General features: G+C 39.5%; 1 protein-coding gene across 1 annotated transcript in view; it reads right to left on the bottom strand.

The window, feature by feature from the left end:
• MDFI (MyoD family inhibitor) overlaps positions 1-11,889 on the bottom strand; it is a 50,888-nt gene extending 38,999 nt beyond the window's left edge. Inside the window, exons 1-2 of the mRNA XM_014064170.2 lie at positions 11,609-11,889; positions 11,164-11,379 (exon numbers count right to left, since the gene is read on the bottom strand). Coding sequence (XP_013919645.1) covers positions 11,164-11,260 — 97 coding nt within the window. The 5' untranslated portion in view covers positions 11,261-11,379; positions 11,609-11,889. The remainder of the gene's footprint in view (positions 1-11,163; positions 11,380-11,608) is intronic.
• Between the last annotated feature and the right edge of the window lie 9,037 nt (positions 11,890-20,926).

The raw sequence follows: 20,926 nt of genomic DNA, 5'->3' as shown, positions 1-20,926 counted from the left end.
ATTGGCTGATAGCAGTAGAAAGGAAGAAACATTGAAATAAAGTCAGCACATCAACTCCAGGCCTGACTAACATTTTCTCTCATCTGAAATTATTAATTCAGCAGATTCAAAACTTCCCAGCATACATTTCTGTCTGGTTTTGCTATCAAAACATCAGTGTCAGAGTAGGGAGCTAATAGAATCACCTTCTCCATCTAAGGACCTGGATTTAACATTTCAGTCCTCCTCCAATCCTACCTCCACTAAAAACCACCAAAGATACATTTAAAAAGTTATATACTGCACACCAGCAAGGGAATTAAAATTTATCTGAGAAAGGAAGTGAGTCACAAAATTACAGAGGGACACAGTCTGAAGTAAATGACTTAATTTCAGCTTAGAGATACCAGTTTAAAATCATACATAGATTAGAACCATAAATTATTTCTTTAATTTTTTTCTAAGAAATATGTCTTGCAATAGGTGTTTCATAACAAACAAACAAACAAAAAAACCAGTAGATACACTTGTTTCCCAATGCTTGGATTATAGTTAAGCATATGCATTCTGAAGGTTGAATACATTCTGCACATTAATTTTCACTCTTTCTCTGTGTGATAAAATGATCAGCTCACAAATCAATGAAATGGGGATCCTTACACACCAATCTTAATTAAGTCCCAAATCACACAAAAGAAGTTGGAAGCAGACTCCTCTAAAGTGCTTGCCTGTGCATGTGTTGGTTTATTCATTTTATTCAATTTATATAGCCAACTATTTCAAACTGAGGCTATATACCATCCAGCACTCCTAATAGCTGAATATAGTGAGATTTATTGCACTTAGTATAGTGTATTTCGCTGTTCATAAGGAGAAAACAATAGAGTGGTTGCTATGAGGAGAAATTAACAACAGAGGTGAGGTTCCTTCTATTTTTATATTAAAGTCACTCTGAGCTGTGAAGCCAAAAGAATAACCCATTGGCATTGGCATTTGCAATTTTCAAAATTGCCTTAAGCAGAATTGGTGGGTGAAACAGCAAGAAGGAAGGAATGCACTGAGCTGTTTTGACTTTTTGTGGGGCACTTGAATGAAATTCTTCTTGGGGAAAGGGAGCAGAGGAAAGGGAGCAGATGTGAAACTTGACTAGGATGCTCTCTGTTTTTGTCTTCTCTTCATAGAACAGCTGGCTGCTGCCAAACTGATGTTGTCCCCTCCATCATCTCCAATCAGGATTCTTGAAATAAATATTTAGCAGATTTGCTCCAAAGATAAACCCTTTTGAGAAGGGAGAATGACAATTTATTGAGTCCAGGAAATAGGAGGCAGAAAGTAACAAGAGTTCCCACCAAAGACAGTAATAGTTTAGATGTGATCTCAAAGTCCTTGTAGCTGAGTCAGAAATGAACCAGCTCAGATCCTGAATATATTGGGCTGTGTGGGATTACCAAGAATTGGAGCAGTTTTAGAATCCTTGTGTAGAAGCTGTTAGTGAAGAGATTGGAGGAAAATAAGTGACTTTATGTTGAATAGTGGTTTTGAATCCTTGCTCTACTTTTGATTCTGAGGACAACTCCCAAGATATTTTAAAATTTAAAAAATCTCATAAAACAATAAAAACTGAAAGCAATAAACTCTTAATATCATCAGAAATGTGTTAAGCAGAGAATTAACATAATATTTCAAAAACCTTAAAAGCATAAACATTTCCGATATTTACATCTCCCATTCTTTGGGAGCCACTCAGAGTTCGATATGAGATGGGCAGATATGTAAATGTTTCAAATAAATAAATAAAAAACATTTCCCCTGGGAAAAATCAAAGTTTAGGGATGGGAAATCTTTTGTATTTGGTTTATTTGTATGCATTGTATTTGGTTTATTTGTATGCCGCCCTTCTCCAGGAGATTTCAAGGCGAAACTAAGTGCACCCGAATAGTACCTTCATCTCCTTAAAATAGCTGCATCTTTTCTCAAGACCGTACAGTTGCTGTCTATAGCTGCACAATCTCAGGAACTGAGAAGTTTAAGTTTCGGAGTTTAGAAGTTTAGGAGTCAAGTGATCCAGGGGTGGGTTCCGACTGCTTCACTCAGGGATGCGCTGCTCTAGTGCTTGCTTGATGCGCGCTATGCACACAAGCACAGTACTAAAAATGCTTCTGCGCATGTGCAGAACCAAAAAACAAGATGGCAGCGCCTATGGTGGTGCTGAGAGAACTGGTTTGGGGGGCGTGGCAGGCTCAGTTATTACCTACTTGGCCAAACAGGTCTGAACTGGTAGGAACCCACCTCTGAAGTGATATGTGTATACACCTATGTGTTCCAAAGCATTTTTTGGCTTTGAATTTGAAGTATCCTATATTAGTTCACCCAAAAGAGTTACACATAACTTCCTCAAAACAGAACTGAAGAGAGCATGCCCTGGTCCAGTGCTTTTCAAACTTGGCAACTTTTAAGATGTGTTCACTTCCGTTCCAAGAATTCCCCAGCCAACATGTCCACCCACCTTGCCAAAATTTCAAATTTGAAGGACACTTCCCTAGTCATTTGATTTCAGAGGCAATAATGCATCCACTTCTGTTATTAAGATATTGCTACCAGCTGAAGTTTAAATAGGTTTCAGTAGCTATAAAACCTATGGTTTATTGATTTCCCCCCACTTTGGTATTTTAAATGAGCAGATCAAAATAAGAGCAAAATGTAAAGTGGGTCAGATCAATATCTATGTGATACAACGTTGTTAGCAGCTTTCCCCCAAAGTCACAGATGATCACCCTGTCTGCTTATTCCACCACAGTGGTTCTTGCAGTCTTGTACAATCAAACTTTGTGCATAGATGTCACTTTCTGCCTCTCTCTCCCTCCACATCTGGTGCCAATAGTTGCAGTACAAAACTTTTCCTGCAAAAGGATAAAGACCCTGTTTGCATTGGCACAACACCTTCAGCCAGATGCTGTCTGGAAGGTTCCATATTTAGAAGAAAAGAAAACATATCATACCATAACAAGAGTAGGACTGATCTCTGAGGGAAAGAATCAACTTAGCTTCTCCTTTGCTATACTTAAATTTTCTCATTTTACCTGCTGCAAAACCCAGATTGTGTGGCCCTAAATATTAGGCAGATTTAAGCCAAGAAACTGACAGATAAAATTATGGATATCCTATGTCATAAAGGGTCACCAATTTAAAAAGGCTAAAGATTTAGGCTGAACAATGGATGGATCAGAGGCCAGATACATGCTCTGCTTGGCTCAACAGGCTTAAATCTGAGCAAAGCCCCAGTATTTTGTAAAAGATGCATTGTTTGGAAGCATTTGAGGGGCTGGACAACACAACTAAGCCAGGATCTGGATACAGAATAGCTTTTAAGACACACATTATACCCCAGGGCAAACTAGCTGGATTTGGTTAGAAAGCTGTACTGTATGTCTGTGACAACTTAGTGCTGCCATTATGCTTTTTTTCTAATCAGGAAAAAAAAATACCACAGAGCTCAAAACAGGAAGGCAGGAGCAAGAGAGCTGAAAAATAAAATTCTAGGAATAGATGTACATCTCATGCAGTTCTATGTAAATCATAAAGCAAAACAGAATTTTGATTACAGAAAGATGAGTGACAGGAAAAAAAGAGAGCAAGAGACACTCATGTCAGAACTGCCAAGGTTTGTTCGGCTTTGTTTTCACATTTGCCTATGAAGTAACCATTTCTTCAACTACATCTATTTTAAGAGACTGTGTACTCATTCCTACTCCACATCAACACATATAATAAATGGCCCTTTTTCTTATTTCAGAGAGGACGGGGAGTGTAAGAATGTTTTCATTTGCTACTGAGCTTAGTTGAGATCCTCTACTTTTCCTGCTTTTGTGAAAGCCAATGGTTATCCAAAAAAATGCTCTAAGGAACCTAATGGGCAACAATTCTTCTCTAATTCTCTAATTAGTGGCCCAGATTGGCATTCATAATTATGACTTCATTAATCATAGCTTAGAAAATAAGTGCTAAGAATGCTGTTTTCTCCACCTTCCCACTTCAGGACAAAAATCCTGACAATACTAGTCAGTCCACCCAAGTAAATCAGACAGGAAACACAACTAGATAAGCTAATTCTACTTTATTGTAAGGCTACATTAACAGAATCTTGCAAGTCTGAAGGTACACATTCCTTCCACTTCTTTTAATTACCTTAATAAAAGTTAGGGAAGTTTTTCCTAAGACTTTTTTTCTTTGACCATTAAGCTGCTGGGGGCTCCTGCCTCTCTTGTCTGTTTGTTTCTTAGGCATATCTCTTCCCCTCATCCTCCAAAGCCATCCACACATTCTATTGAAGGTATTAATCTAAGGTCTGTTGGTTTTGACTCCAGCTAGGATTTTTTATAATGAAGTGGGAGGACAAGAGAAAATGAGGACATCATTCATAGCTTCATTAACCTTAATCTGTGGCTCTATTTCCTACACTGCAGCCTTATGACTTATATTGATTCTCTCATTGCTTAGACCTGCTGATGATTTTTTAAATAGGGAATCAAATGCCTCTAATCTCCTTAGTTTGTTGATATGGTTAAACTTTACAGCAGAAATACCTGAATACTTTGGATGAACTACTTGTTTAGTGGACTGGCAGATTGGCTTTTTATTCAAATTTATTGTTGTCAGAATCAGAACTACATTTCAAGGAAATATCATTGAGACTGCAATGGACCTTGAAAGTGCCAAGTTTTTTATCTAGAAGTTATAAATCATCCATGAACCTCTGTCTCTCAGAATCTGATAGTGCTGAAGATTTGCTCATGGGTTAGTTTAAGCCTCTGAACGATACAGTGATGCCATGACAAAGCTTACAATCATCCTTCTTTTCTTTGTTGCATTCTTGAACTTTCCTTCAAATGGGGAACTTTCAATTCAAGCTATGACTGCCACTGCATAAAGAATAACATTTCATTGTGTGGTAGTACCACAAGGAGATGCTCTGTGAGGTCCCTGGAAGGGACATCTGGCTTGCCAGACCTCCCAGCTCCTGTTATTTCTGTAAGATGGATGCATATCATGAGAAGGCCTCAAACACCTAACAAAATAAGGCGTTTGATGCCATTCTATTATATGAGCAGAGACAAACTAGTTTTGTATTGATTTTACAAAGAGAGCAGCAAGTTGGGATACAAGATTAAGAGGGCAGGATAAAATATTCCTCTGATAGTTGAGCAATGACTTGCTGAGACATCTCTACTTAAGAACAACTAGTATTTAATTAGCTGTCAGTTCTCTTTGAAGACTGAAAGCCTTCAGTCAGCTAAACATTTCCAAAGTGTACCTACAGGTCTAGTCAATCCTGCTTTGTTTTCTGAAATCAGAAATCTTGAATGATGCAAACATTGGTGAGAAGCACATGCCTTTTCTTTATGCTAACACAGAGAGGCAGAAATGGAAATCAGTTTTCTGATTGGTGTAGAATTTACATTTGCATTGGTGTCTGAAATAAAACAATATAAACAATCTGCATTCCTTCACTGCAGTTTCCTAAACAACTTTCCTGGAAATTAAGGCAAAATTAACGACTGCTAAGTTTGTTAGACTGGTGCCAAATGCATTACAGGATATATCCACTGCTTAATTGCACCACATTCCTGTCTTATGGATGATGAAGATATATTGAAATAAGTAGGATCTATAAAGGCAGCATCAAAATTTAAGATACATCTATGCAGGGAATATACATGAACTAGCAACCTGAATATTCTTGAATTCATTTCCATGATTTTATCTTGTATTCATTAACTTATTTGCACAAATCAACATGAGACTACCAGAACAGACTGTCCATACATAAACTTTCATTATCAGAGATTTGTGACAAACAACAGGGTACAACCATTATTTTCCTAATGTCCACTTTTCCTATGGCATAACACGAGCCACATTTTAAGATAAAGTGCTAGCCTTTGATTTCTGTCTTAAATGCATCGGGGAGTAAGTTCCATTGCAATCAAAGAGAGTTATTTCTTAATAAATATCTGTCAGATTAATTATGCCAATGATTAATTCCTCGGGTAATCCAGAAAGACAATACTTACAACATTAAGTCTGCCCAGGAAATAATAACTGTAGAGAGAATCCAGCATATGCTTCTGTGAGGTGGCACTCACAGTACAGTAATAGTTTGCAGAAAAATATGATCACTGCATTTCTCTTGGGGATAAAGAATTGGGTTTCCTATACAAATTATTTCACAAAAATGTAAACTATATAGAAATCCACCAGAAGAACTCTTACTGTAGGGCTGGCCATCTTTTTGGTAGCCCAGAAGCTATATTTTATTTAATGGGGGAGGTGGGGAGGTTGAGGGTAACAGAAGGCAAATTGATTATATCATGACATCATGCAAATAGTGACTTCTGGGTGTGTATATTCGTCTGTTTTGGCAGGATTGCAGACTAAAGTTTATTTTCTATAAAAATAGGCAAGACATTATCCTCTGTTTGTCAGGAATTTCTAGCCAAATTATGGAGACATGATTTTGGGAGGCCCTGGGGATTGCAGAAAAGGGCTTTGATCACTTATGAGCAACATTTTTTTACATTATAATTCTAAATATACTTTTCCAAAATAAACCCGAGTAAATTCAATAGCACATATTTTCCAAAAGAAATGTACAGTATATTTCATCCTATATCTAGCTCTTGCCAGTGTTCTTTAAGATATATAATTTATATCTGGCCATGTGGCATTCACATCTCCATTTCATGAAAGTTTGAAAATAATAGTGCTTATAAAAATCCAGGATAATGCACATTTGTTTTTCTATGCAACTTTCCCTATTCATAAAATTTTTATATTCAGCTTCCCCCAACTATATCCCCTTTATGTTTATTAGAGCCTTTATGGTGTAGGAGATAACCAGGCTAAGTCCAAGGGAGGGGTCAAATGCATCATCAGTCATGAGTCCCTTCATGCCTACAAGAGATCTAAGTCAAGCCCATCTTGAATCCTTTGAGGCTTATCTACCACCAATTTGCTTTGACCATTAATAGTTCAGATTCTTCTAGAGAGTAGAAGTTTGCAATACATCTTTATACTCATTTGAACTGCCTGGATCTTCTGGTTTTTCTGGAGCTTGACATTTTGTTCTCTACTATCTGTGCTTATAACTGAAGCCTTGGGATCAGATTGAAAACATAACTATACATAATCTTGTACAGTCTATTTAAATTATCAACAGTCAATATAAGTCAGCAACCAGGAGACAGTGAGTTCTAGTCCTGGCTTACTGTAGACTTGATAGGCAGCTGGATGACCTTGGGCCAGTCACTGTCGTTCAGTCCAACCCACCTCATAGGGTGGTTGTTCTGATGGAAATAGGACAAGGAAGGAGTATTATGTATATTTGCTGCCTTGAGTTGTTTATAAAAAATTATAAAGGCATGTTGAGGAACATAGCAGGGTGGAGACTTCAAAAGTAGCCACCATCCTTGCATTGCTGCAAGAGATCCAGAACTGACCTCTCCCTCTTGTAAATGCCATCCATCCATCCATCATTATTATGGTCACAGTCCAGCAAATGCGAGCATTAAAACAATAATAGTATACAAATAAAAGACAGTATGAACCATACTGATTTGAAATTGCCTTCTATAAGGAGAAAACTCAACCCTGCAGAGGAAAAGAGTAGTTTTAACCCATGTGCAAAAATATAAATCCATGCACCAGTTTGGATTTTGGCTAGTCCTACCCTCCCTCCTTAGTACTGCATTTGGGATGCAATATGCTACCTAAAATATGGCTCTTAGGAATTTGGATTCCACCTTTTCCAGAGGAGTAAAAGAGGAGTAAGATCCCAAAGAGTAATTGTATGGGAGCCTTAGATGAATATAACTTCAGTGCTGCTGGAATATATTTTGTGCTCCTCTGGAACCCTTAATCTCCATTGAGCCTTATTTATCTGTTCCCAGGCTGAGGCTGACAATCTGATGAGATTTCTGTATAATAGAATGCAATAAAGGACCAAGTTTGAACCCTAAAATGTAGGTGTGTTGCTTGTGCCTGACAGTGCATGATAATTTTTTTTTAAAGCCATTTCTCTTACAAACTAAAAGATTGTAGAAGTTCCCTGAGAATAGCCTCCAGCACAAATCCAAAAGCTCAGAAAACTAAACCTTTGGTCCCAGTGACCGACCCAGATTGGATCCTACAACATTTTAACCCTTTTATTCATAATTAACCTACACAAGCAGGTATTCATCGTCCAGGTCTCAAGGTCAGACTATCTCCTTTCAGGTCTAATAAATCCTTTCCTTTTCTTGCAGTTTCACAGGAATACAGCATAATTTATTTTTATTCCTTTCATTATTCATTCATGGTTTTTCTTTCCATTTTGTTCCTCTTACACCTGAAGTTGCAATCTTCCATCTACCATGTCTACCAGAAGGTCCCACCAATATTAACCTCTGCCTCATGATTTTCATCAAAAGAAATTTTACATAATTTCTTTTAAATATGTTAGTGAATAGGCTAGTTTATTAAGATTACCGCAATTCCACTACAACATTCTCTGCTAATGGTAGTGCGCAGTGTCACAAGCACAACCAGTTTTTTTCTCCCAAATATGCTCACACTACTGTATGAAAGCTGAGATCGCAAGTCTGGAGAAGCCTTGCACACCAACATGTTGTTGCCTGTAATCCAATCAATTCAGATGTGAATACAGTACCTACTGACCCTACCTATATATGCATACAGCTCGTGTATCAGCACGCCTCCAATCTGTGCAAAAAACTAAACTTTTATTTTAGCCAGACAGCTCACACAGTAAATAGTCTGAGTCTTGTATTTATTTAATTCAATATCTGTGTTTTAGTTTTATCCTAACATAGAACATAAGAGTTGAAACAGCATGGTAAGTCTAAAGCCTGTTACAGAATGGTAACTAATGGAATAGAAATGGTACTTAAGGGTGCTTGCTGAAGTTTATAGCTTGTCCTACAATGCAAACATAGCTAATCATTTTGTTTAAATCTGCCTCCAGCTCCTTTCTCTCTTTTATATCTAATATTTCTTAGTAAAATAATAATATAAACAGTAAAGTTTGAGCCAAATGCGGAGTTCTTATGACCCTCTAGGCCAGGGGAGTCAAACTCAAAGCCCATGGGCCAGATGGCCCACAGTATCTCTGGCAGCTAAAGTGCGGCATTAGGAAGCTGTGCATGCCCCCCCCTGCACCCCGTTGTTGACTCCTGCAGCACTTTACCAGCCAAAACAGGGCACAAGTGTGTGTGCACCCCTCCTTTTTTGTCTAGCAGGGTGCTCAAGGAGGTGTCTATACCTTTTCCCCCACCCGAACCGACCCGCGGAATAGATCTACAATGCTGATAAGGCCCTCAAAGAAATCCTGTTTGACATCCCTGTTCTAGGTCACTGGAAGTTGTAGTTCAGGCACTTCTGGAAAGCTACAACTTCATCATAGATTGGGGAAAAGAAGAATTCATGCTTTTAAAAATATTCAGAAACTTACTTTGGAGATAGTTCACAGTGTTATAATTTGGGAAATACCCCACAGTAAGACTTGTGGCATGATGGTTGCATAGCAAAACAGCTGTCCATTCAGAACTGAAATTCAGCCTTCCTTCTCTCAATCTGCCCTTTCCACTCTTGTGTGAAATGACTGTTCCACTTAGTTCACTACACTTTTAACTAGAATGGATGTTGACCCAGCAGAAACATTCATGCCACAAATTATATCTTGGTTAGAGCTTTTGTGACTTAGGTTAATTAGCTGAACCTAGCTGACTTGATTGTCTCAAAGGAGCTTTTTCAAAAGGCAACTGGACTATGTTTTTTTCTTGAGTAAGAAAGCATTTTGCTTTGCATCCAAGAAGCTTCATCAGTTCTGACTCTGATGAACTGATGAAGCTTCTTGGATGAGAAGTGAAAGGTCTTCTTCCTCGAGAAAAAAAAAAGCATAGTCCAGTTGCCTTTTCAAAGAAGCAGTTAAGACAACCATGACCTGGTTGACTGAGAATCTCCATAGAGTACAGCTGGCTCGATTATTCCAGTGTTTTATGCAAAGCCAGAAAAATGGTGAATTCGGTAATGGGGTTTTTGCATCTTGTGTGAATAGAGCACCGTGGTCTCTTTCCAAACCCCAAAAGCTATTTTGGCTCTAAAAGTTGCTGCCTAGATGGTGGAATGCAACCTCCTGGTTTGGAGCACCGAGCCGATTTCCCCGCCCCACTTCGAAGCCAGATCTGCTGAAAGAATTAAAGGGAACAAAGGGAGACGTTCTTTCCCCGGCTCCAGTTTGGGCGAGAGGATGCAAGCAAGCAACTTTGAAAAACTCAGGACGGGGAGGCGGGGCAGGGGAAGAACCAGGACGGGGCCCCAAAGGAGCTGGCCCAGAATCAACAAGAGACGGTGCCTGAAGGCAGGAGACCTCCGGAGAAAAATTGGATTCTCAGCTCCCCTCCCGAAACTGGCCAAGCCCAGCGTCCGCAAGAGCCTCGAAGTTTCTTGCAAAGCCAGCTGCGCCCGAGGAGAGCTTTCGAGAGAGAAGGCAAAGGGGAAACGATCGGCTTCACCTCGCCCCTTGCCCTCAGCCCTCCTTCGGCTCTCCAAGGGTCTCCCCCGGAACCAAGCGCTGGCGGAGCTCATCCGCAGGCTTTCAGGGGCAAAGTTGAGGCTGAGACGAGCCGGAGCCGGGGGTGGGGGAGAAACCCAGTGCAGCCCCAGCGCCCTTCTTTCCTCGGAAATGGAATCTTGGGAGGGGGAAACGGCAGCCCCAGGCTGGGTGGGTATGTCGGTATGTGTACAAAAAGCACAAAGCGAGGGAGCCAGCAGCTGTGGGTTAAGGAGCTTTGTGAAACTCCATGCCTACACGCAAAGTTTGGCGAGGGAGGGGGAAGAGATACATACTTTCCTCTCTCGCAGTGTTTTGTTTGAAAGTGTTTGAAAATCCGAGCAGAGAGAAGGGGTTTGGATTTCCATGCCTTTCGTTACAGAAAGAAATAAAGGAAGGAGGAAGGAGGAAGGAGGGAGGGAAGGAGGAAGGGAGGGAGGAAGGGAGGAAGAAGGGAGGGGGAGGGAGCGGGGAAAAGGGGAGGAAGGGAGGAGAAAGAAGGGAGGGAGGGAGGAAGAAGGGAGGGAGGAAGGAGGAAGAATGGGGGAGGGAGGGAGGGAGGGAGGAAAGACACTCACCTGTACTGGGGGCAGGGATGAGCTTCGAATCTCCTTGGGGGTCTCCATCGGGCAAGTCAGTGGAACGGCTCGAGAGGTCGCTTCGCACCTGGGACATCGGAAGGAGCCCTGCGAGGAGACGCCGCTGCCGCCGCCGCCGCTCGCAGAGACAGAGACAGACAGGGCGAAGTTCATTGAAGACGCTCCCTCTCCGGCCGGCCCACAAGACGCTCACCCCTGGGGATGAATCAGACGCTTCGCTGGAGAAACCGCCCCGCGCCAGCCCAGGCTTCCCAAAATCTCTCGCTCCCCAGATCGTCCCCCTCGCGAAGAAAGCCCAACCCCACGCAAACGCCGCCTCCAGCCACCTCTTCGGCGTTGTGAAATTCCGCAAGCCCACCGCCCTCCACCCCGCTTCCCAAAACGGACGTCTTAAAAAAGAAGTGGGAGAGAGGAGGGGACTTACTTTGGGATGAGCCTTCAGCCGCGCTTGAACCAGCGGACGATCATCTCGCCGCCGCCTCCACGTGCAATTCTCTCCCGCTGCTTCGCTCCACGGCTCCTACCTTCGCCCTCTTGAAACAGAGCTCAGAACGCAAAAGGCGCGAACCTTGGATTGCCTGCAGCCTTTTTATAAAGGCTTTAACTTTTCTCCCGGAACAATTCTCGAAGTTTTCCGAAGTAAAAGAAAGCGAGAATTGGGGAAACGCGTCCAACCACCGGAGCTCTGCCTTGCCTGGTTCTGTCTAGAAAGTTTAGCAGCAAACGGGCAAGTTTCAGCCTCTTCCCCTTATCCTGTAAGCTCTGCCTCCCATCGGTTATTTTTTAAAACAGGAAATTGCATCCAGTCTTGATTACTCAGTTTCCTTTGAGCATGAGATATTTGGAGTCCCTAAAACCCGTAATAAGTAGCTTGGCACAAAGTTGGTTCTCTCTTTTTTCTTTTGAAGCACTAAAAATAAACAAATGCACTCACACACATCCTATTCTCCTCCCCACCCTCAAACCTGCTGCAGCAGTTAAAACGGGACAAGATATTATGAAGACAGTTTATACTTCAGGAAATGGAATAGCCAAAATGACATCTCCAAACTAAAACATAAAATCAAAGCAGTCTGTCGATGGTGCAACATGAATATTAGATTGCAGAATTATTTAGGAGTATTTTTTTTTTAAAAAAAAACCTTGACTTAGCTGGGAAATAAGTTTCCAGGGGGAGGAAAAAGCACTTTTACTGAGTTTAGGCTACTGCGGATATATTCACATTAGCTTAATTCAAAAGAAATCACACAGGATTTTTTTGGGTAATAAATCCCATGCTTTCCAAATAAAGAACTAATTACCAGTGTTTCTCAGGCATGGCTACATTAAGATACAGTATGTAGACTTCAACTCTTGGAATTCCTCATCTACATCAGCTGGGGAATTCAGAGAGTTGACGTCTACACATTTTAAAGTTGCTATGCCTGAGAAACGCTGAACCACACTGTTAAAAAAACACCCACTGTTTTTGGAATTACATTCTCAGTTGCTAATATTTTGTTGCTGGATGTTGTGTTATGGATAGTCTTTTGACACTGAAAAAAGGCGGAGTTACATTCAGATGGATAAATTTACAATTGGCTACAGAAGAACCTAGTTGGGCCATAACCAGAATGAGAACTTTCATCTCGGTGATGACATTGATCTTACATTTCATGGTAGTCGGGATTAAACGTAGCCTTCTGATAATACAACTTGGAGGATGATTGCCTGCAGTGTGAAGAGGACCCATTTCAGTGCAGAATGCCATTTCCCTTCAGTATTATAAATGGAGAATATAGTGAGCCTTTGATTATAATTAATAAACAAATTGATGCTGATGGTGGTGGCACAGGACTGTATTCAGCATCTATAGATTTGCAGTCAACATGCTGTGCTTTTAGTAGGCAGCTGACCTTAAAAAGGCTAAGCAAGACCACACCTGGTTAGAAAGGAGCTCAAAACTCCCAGAAATCCTAGGGCTGTAGGCTATACTGGGAAGCTGAAAAAGCATCTCAGAATAAAGCAGTGGCAAACCAGCTCTGTACTGTTGCCAAAGAAAACTCACTAATGCATCGAAAAAGCCAACTAACATGTTTCCTTTTTTTGACAGGTACATAACTTTACTTAAGCTTCTATATATTTGCTGCTGTGGACTAAGCAACTAATGGTAAACAATGTACCGGGACTGTTAAATCAGGACTTCTAATAATAACAAAAATAATGTAGAATATTCTATACTCTATGTTCATACCTGGATAGTACAGAGCCCTAAATGATTACTCTAGAAGACAAAACAACTTTCAGAATGATCAGTTAAAGTAGGCTCAAAATAACATAATGAAATTTCATACAAACTAATGTCAATCAGGAAAAAAAAAACATGTGGGTCCTTCTCTTTGAATACCAAGGGGAGTCCATGGGGATCAAAATAAATGTAATAAATAAATAAAATCCACAGAAGTCATTGAAGCAATAATTCCAAATAATTGATTAGGCCTATCTTCAGTGCTCTGTTCAGTTTAGGAATTTCATATTTTAGAAAGATTCAAAAGAACTGAAATGGCAAACTCAATTCTTAATAGGTTTAGTAGTTTACCTTACAAAACCTACCTAAGCCTTCCTTGACTGGATGTCATGCATTACAATGTCCTTGGAGAAGGTTTGCTGGGAATTTTGCTGTTATAGATTGGCAGTTTTGGAAGATTTGGGATTGAGAAGAATGCTGCACTCTTCTCCACCATGTTCTTTTAAGACTCGACCAGGCAGAGGAAATTCTCATAGAGCCCATGTTCATTAAACATAGCATTGTAGCGTGTGATGGCCATCGGAAAGATCCTGCCACTTTTTTCGTGTGAAAGAGCTGATTGACTATGATGAAAAAGTTGATCTGATTTTTGACATCCAGCTAGTTGCAAGAATGTCCTTGTGGGTGTGCCTTGGCTTTTCTGACTACTAGTCAGCATGGGCTATGAGTCACCTTCTAAACATGTCAGTGCAGCCACTTTGGCTATTTTTTCCTTGTTTGTTTACTTGTCAGCCCCAAGTGACTAATGTATTTTTCAAGGTACCTGCCCATTTCTGTTCTTTCCTCTCCTCCTTTGTATTGCTGCTGGCTGGAGCGGACAATTTTTTTTGGAAAAAATGACTTCACATCACATATTTGAACTGAATTCCTTTTTTTTTTAATCTTCTCAGGCTCATAGGGGAAAGTTGCCTGCCCTTTGGTAGCTATAGGAGGAGCCCAAGTCCCCATGAATTAAAGCAACTGCTTTGATGATAAAATGCCAACTCATCCTTTTCATTCCTTCTATTAAGATCCATACTTGCAAAGCAGATGATAAGATAGAATCTCTCTCCTCCCCCATACTTCATGGTTCCTTATTTGTATTGAACCAAGGAGAAGTTTCTTCTCTCCTTTTCTGCTTGTAGGACTTTTAGAAAGCACTTTGCATAATACTTACTTAAACCTGCTGGCTCCTTTACAGGGGAGGACAGAGCTCATCAGTCTGGTCCATATGAACTACAAGTGGATTAACTGGAATGTCCAAAGCTATGCATGAACTATTAGCTTCATTTGTATCAATTCCCATCAATTTTACCAAATTTAGAAGGTATACAAAAGAGGAATTCCAGATTAGAAAAAACAATTTGAAAACATTTATTATAGTTATTATTTATATAACTTTTTACATCCTTAAAATGCCATTTTTCCCTTGAAAGCACCATGTAAAAAAAATTAATCTGGGCAGAAATCAATTTTGTGCAATATTTGAAGCCCCTGATAAATATACAAATCGATGTCTATTAGAATTAAGTTCTAGAAAAAGTCCTTGTATAGCATTATTTCAGTTATCTATTCTTCTTTGAGTGATATGATAAGACAATACTCCCAAAATAAATGTATTGATATTATACTGCAAGTAATAGTGATAATGAAAGAAGGAAAATAGAGTTTTGAGGGAAATGGGGCAATGTCTCAGAAGTAGTGAGAGATTAATTTGCTAAGTGTAATTTGCAAAGTATTTGGCTATTTTCTGATAGAAAAAAATAATCAAAGAAATAATGATGATCAAAATTTGGGAAGTACAGTGTGACTTTGTGCAGGACTGAGGTAACTCCAATTAGAGTTTTGGTCTCTAGCAAATCATTGAGAAATTTATAAATGTGAGAAAATATATTGCCTGATTGTTGATTTAGAGAAAGGATATCATGAAGTAAATATTGTTGGCTTGAACTTAGAAGTTAACAATTGATTGCTGAATCTCACCGGCTCAGGGTTGACTCAGCCTTCCATCCTTCCGAGGTGGGTAAAATGAGGACCCAGATTGTTGGGGGCAATATGCTGACTCTCTGTAAACCGCTTAGAGAGGGCTGAAAGCCCTATGAAGCGGTATATAAGTCTACTGCTATTGCTATTGCTATAATGTGCTAAGAGCAGTACATAATGAAAGTAAAGACCAGGCGAGAATAAATAGAATGCTCAGCAAATGGTTCAATGCTGAGCAAGAATAAGACAAGGATTAATGATTTAGGAATAAATCAGGGATGGGTTGCTATCGGCATTACTGCCGGTTCAGCACCCAAAAACTTTGTGCACATGCACTCTCTTTGCTTGCTTCATGCGCATTTACAGCTAAAAAGATCTGTGCATGTGCAGAACATAAGAAAAGGGGGGGGGAGTACATTTCTGCAATGGAGATTGTTCTGCACATGCACAGAAGCAAAAAATAAAGAGGGCGCTGCCGACAATAGAACCAGTTTAGGTGCGTGGGCAGCCGAGTTACTACCTACTCAGCCAAACCGATCTGAACCAGTAGGAACCCACCTCTGGAGTAAATGTATAAAGAATACTTGTATTGATAGTAGAAGTTGTCATGTGATTGACCTTTTGTGTGTAAATCTTAGTGTGTTGTTGGCTGAGAACCCAAATAATTTGATATGATTAGACTATAAGCTGTAATGAGCAATATGGCTTGCAAAAATAGTATATTGAAAACTAACAGGGGAAGTGAAGTGTTTGATTGTAAATTACACAGAAGTGCTCTGTCCCCCAAAACTAGTACACTTAGAATAATTTATGTATCTTGATAAAAATAGATAAGCAGATACAGAGATTTTAAAACATGCAAATACTGAGAAAGGCAGTGGATAATACCGGCATGTAGTCAATTGCAATGAATGAATACTGTATTTATCCAAAGTGGTAAAAATCAATATGCTTTAATTTGAGCTTCTGCTCACCTGAGAATTAGGTCTGCTGAGGGAAATAATAAAGTAAGTTGAGTGTCTTATTTAAGTGCGTAAAACAAGAAGACACAAGGTCAAGAATGAAAGAGCACTGAATAAATGTGAATTGGATGCAGAAGAAAATGATCAGTAAAATGGAGTGGTTTGGTCTTTCTGAGAGAGGGAGAGATGGAGAGAGAGGGAGAGAATGGGGATGGAACTGCAAAATAAAGAGAAAGTCTAAGTTGGGTGGAAGATGAGATTCTAAAAAAAGGAGAGAAAATGAGTATGTATGGAGAGCATGTAGACTTGATGGAGAGCATGTGGATTGAGGACTGTCTTAACACATGGGCCTGATGGGCACTTGCTCGTGAGCCCCACAAGCATAGAGGCCCCACACTAATCTGTATATGTTAACTATTCAATGCACCTGTATGGCTTACTGAGTATTATTGTGTTTTTCAAGCCTCGTGTATTGTTCAAATGTTGACCATGTTGATTAATTGTTACTGTACAGCATGTTTTTAATGTTTCAACACTGATTTTGTTGGAAGTGCCAATAAAATAAATATGTGTTTAATTTTATTGACCATTTACATTTTTATTCCTGTGAGTAGTTGTCATAGGGGGCCCAGTACACTGCTTTGCCCGGGACCCATTATGCTGTTCCCATAATGCTGTTAAGATGGCTCTGTGTGGATTTGCTCACTCTGAAAGAGTAGCATGATGGATATATATGTGTGTATATGTGCCTATATCCTCCTCCTCCTCCTCCTTCTCGTCCTCCTCATCAATCCAAATTAGTTAATTATAATTAATACAATTACAGTTATATGATTACTATAAGTAGCACTTTTCTTTTTGTGTCCATTAAAAATTAGAAGCTGATACCCCTTTTTAGAAAGACTCTAGATTCTGCACACAAACATTTCATTAAATGAAATGGCCCATGGCCCATGGCCTACAATTCTCTATCATTATATATTTACCTAGCAATGAAATGAAAACTTCAGCTGTGAAATAAACAAACTTGACAGAGTTTAGTAATTGCTCAATTACCTGGATTCCAAGAAAGAGCATTTTAAAGGAATGTGTCTGGTTAATCTTAAAACCTGAAAATCCCATCTGCTGTAGTCATGACTGCTTTTGGAAATTTAAAAAAAATGCTCGAATAATATGTACAAAATATATACAATGTAAGCCAAAGTGCCCAGATTTCTCGAGAATGCATACTTTATTCCAATTCTTCTACTAAAAGATTGGATTAAACAATAACACATTCTGGGGACTAGATATCATAATCAGTTCCTTTCTAACTTCAGAGATTTTCCAGGATGTTGTCCATATTTTATACACTAGATGTTTTTCTGGATTTGGCATCTTTAAAATCAACCAGTCAATCAATCAAATACTTAAAAGTGTTTTATTCATTGAAAAGCTCAGTTACAGAGTATTTCTTTTGCATGTAAAACACTCTAAATTCCATAAGAGACAAAAGATGCTATTTTGTACATCTAAAGAGCACAGGGTATGTAAACAATAATCTCGAGGTCTCTTTCTAAGTTTATAGGGCAATAGGGCATAGCCAGAGAATTATGTTGAAATGCTGTTCCATGAAGTGGCAAGAAAGTATGTGACCATAAAAACTATTGCTTCAATTGCTGTAGCTGATGCTGCCCTGACTGTTGTAATGGAGGACAAATTAGACAACGCAGTTAATAGATTCCCTCAACTTCATACCAAGAATTGCCTGCTGGTAAGAAAGCATCCTAAGCTCTGTGATTAATATGGAGCGGAGTGATGTGGGGTGGGTTAGGAGGAGGGTTGGTGGATCCTTAGAATGGTGTGATTAGGCATTTGACAACTTACCGCTTGCAGGCATAAAGGTACTTCAAGTGTTTGACCTATTAGTTGGACTATTTCTCAACACACGTCTAGCACTCTAAAAATATTACCCATATTCTGAACCAGTCCAAATGACAAATGTCAGGCCCAGAGAATGAATGTGGATTGAAGCAGTAGGAGGTGATCATAATGAGTGGATTGCTTAACTGGAATTGCCAAGGGAGGCAGTGTTGACAACAATTCCAGTTCTGTCCTTGCGACTAGCAACACACAGAATAGCCATAGATGGTCTTGGACCAAGAATCAAGAAGTATTCATCTACCCAAATAATAAAAACAAAGAAAAAACATCTCCAGGCAAGTCCCTTATTGTCAGAAACAGTAGAAAATCTGCACCAACAGTAGAACCATCTGCACAGCATTGAAATTGACTCCTGTGAAGCACAGTGCTAATTTTACCCCCCCCAAAAAAACCTGTATTTTAAACAGCCTGATAGGTGCTTTGGAAAGCACAGGTAAGATAGGAAGCAGATGGATGTCTATTGTCTCTTGCAGCCCAAGCCAAAATGGTCATGCAAGACCATTCCTATTTACTAGAAAAATGGGAATAGACATACAGAACCAGAAATGGCTGTTTCAGTGAGCTGGGCAGATCCTAGTTCTAACCAGTCAGCAAACACATTATCAGTGAAATGTGCTAGATTGTACAAAGAACCAAATTGTGCTAGAAAAAACTGAAAATGTTACTGTAAAACTGGAACAGCCAAAGAAGACTTTACATGATTTTTTCTGTGTGACCTAAAATGGTTAATAGGACATATTTGTGTTACAATTAAAGTGATGTAAGTATGAGCCCAAAGTTAACCAGATCTATCATCTATCTATCTATCTATCTATCTATCTATCTATCTATCTATCTATCTATCTATCTATCTATCTATCACATTTCTGAACCATCCATCTCCCTCCAACGGCAGGGTGTTGTTATGAAAATGCTTAAGTCACTACTAGCGAAATGGCCTGAGATCTGAATAAGGCAACTACACATGTCCTTGTAGACCCAACTTTTCTTCACTGCATCTTTCTGGGGATTCTAGTAGAGGCCTTTCCCGTTACTTGCTATTGCAACTAGAGAAAATGGCAATCAGGATTCTTTGCCTGCAAACTGAAGTTATAACTGGTGCACAATAGGCAGATACTTGCTTTTTAAAAAGACATATTAAACAATCTGAATTTTGATCCCCATAACAAATTCTACATTTTGATATGCCAGTATACATGCAGCACTGTAATATTCATTTTCCATTCTTTGTAATACAACCGACTGTTATTTTAAAAGTGGAACAGCCAAAGAGATCTTACATGCTTTTCCTATAGGTCTAAAATGGTTAGTAGGAAAGTCTGACTTGCTCCCTGATATATCTCTGTTTTTGCCTTTACAGACAATAAAACTTCTGTTTTAGAGAAAGTTTGAAAAGATTCCCACATAATTTTGAAGGAAGCGTTCAAGATCTGCTCTGCTCTGTTCTGAAATTTCCAATTGCACTACACACACACACACACACACACATCACAAATTCTAGATCTAAAGTTGATTTTCTTCATTGCATCAAGAATTATATACTATTCTGATTTGATCTGAATAAAATTTGGCTTTAAGTAATTGAATTATGATACTTTAACCAATGCTTTTGCCCCTTGTTTAAATGCATGCATTGGCACGAACACAGTGATTGCACCTCTGGCACATTATTGTGAATCATGCGTGCACACAGACACAGAATATGTGTACAGAATACTATCCTAGCAGAGAGGAATTTAGCATTACTATAACCAAAGAATAAAGAGTTTGGAAAATCTCTCTAGCTGCAATAGAAGAAGACAAAGAAACGTGTATATCTTGAACTCCTTAGGCAGCTAGTGAGCATATGCACAAACCTGTTATGAACTGAAGCAATGTCAACAACATTATGCAGTACTACGTGCTTGAGCTCCAATGTAAGTGTGCACACTTCCATCAATATTATGGAAAGTTGGCCTGTGAAAAGAGCCACTTTCTTCACTCCTGCCATTCCAATAACTTTCCTGTCATAAAAGTCTTCCCTGCTGAGTCAGTAATATATCATTTTGCCACATTAGTGCAAAGGTATTAAGTGGGTGGAAGTGGATAAATCAGTCACTGGGGGGAAAGTACATGAAAACGGGACCACTCCTGTGCAACTCTGGGCTCACCTCAGAGTGAGCAAATTGGCCGAAGGCCGAATGTTTAACAAGGAAAATTGTGGCCCAGGTTTCCTTCTTTGTGTTTATCTGGGTAGTACCCAGACGGGCTGCTTGTGTGAAAGAGCAGAATGGTTGGGCTGTTCTGAACATTTATCCCACTCCTTTAAATCAGTCTGATTCAGTTTGCTGACAGAAATGGTTTTGTCTTATTCTTTAAAGGCAAGAATTTCACTAAAACCCTCATGGGATGGAGTGACTCTTGAGATGTCAATGGATGTATCTAAGCACCGTCTCCTTCACTGTACATATTTCTTTCCAACATCTTCAGTGCTCCTGGATGGATGTGAAAGATTTAACACTCTTTTCTGGGCTGTTTTGACCATTTATTTCTCTAGTGGCTACACTACTATGCTGAATACTGCTAAAACAGTACCTCCAGATGGGCAACTAAGAGACAAAAAGGAAGA

This window comes from Thamnophis sirtalis, unplaced genomic scaffold, assembly GCF_051295495.1.
Source record: "Thamnophis sirtalis isolate CommonGarterSnake01/CBP01778 unplaced genomic scaffold, rThaSir2_p1.2 scaffold_7, whole genome shotgun sequence".
NCBI classification, from domain to species: domain Eukaryota; kingdom Metazoa; phylum Chordata; class Lepidosauria; order Squamata; family Natricidae; genus Thamnophis; species Thamnophis sirtalis.
Note: the sequence above shows the minus strand (reverse complement) of the source record. Positions and strands in the feature narration are given on the sequence as shown.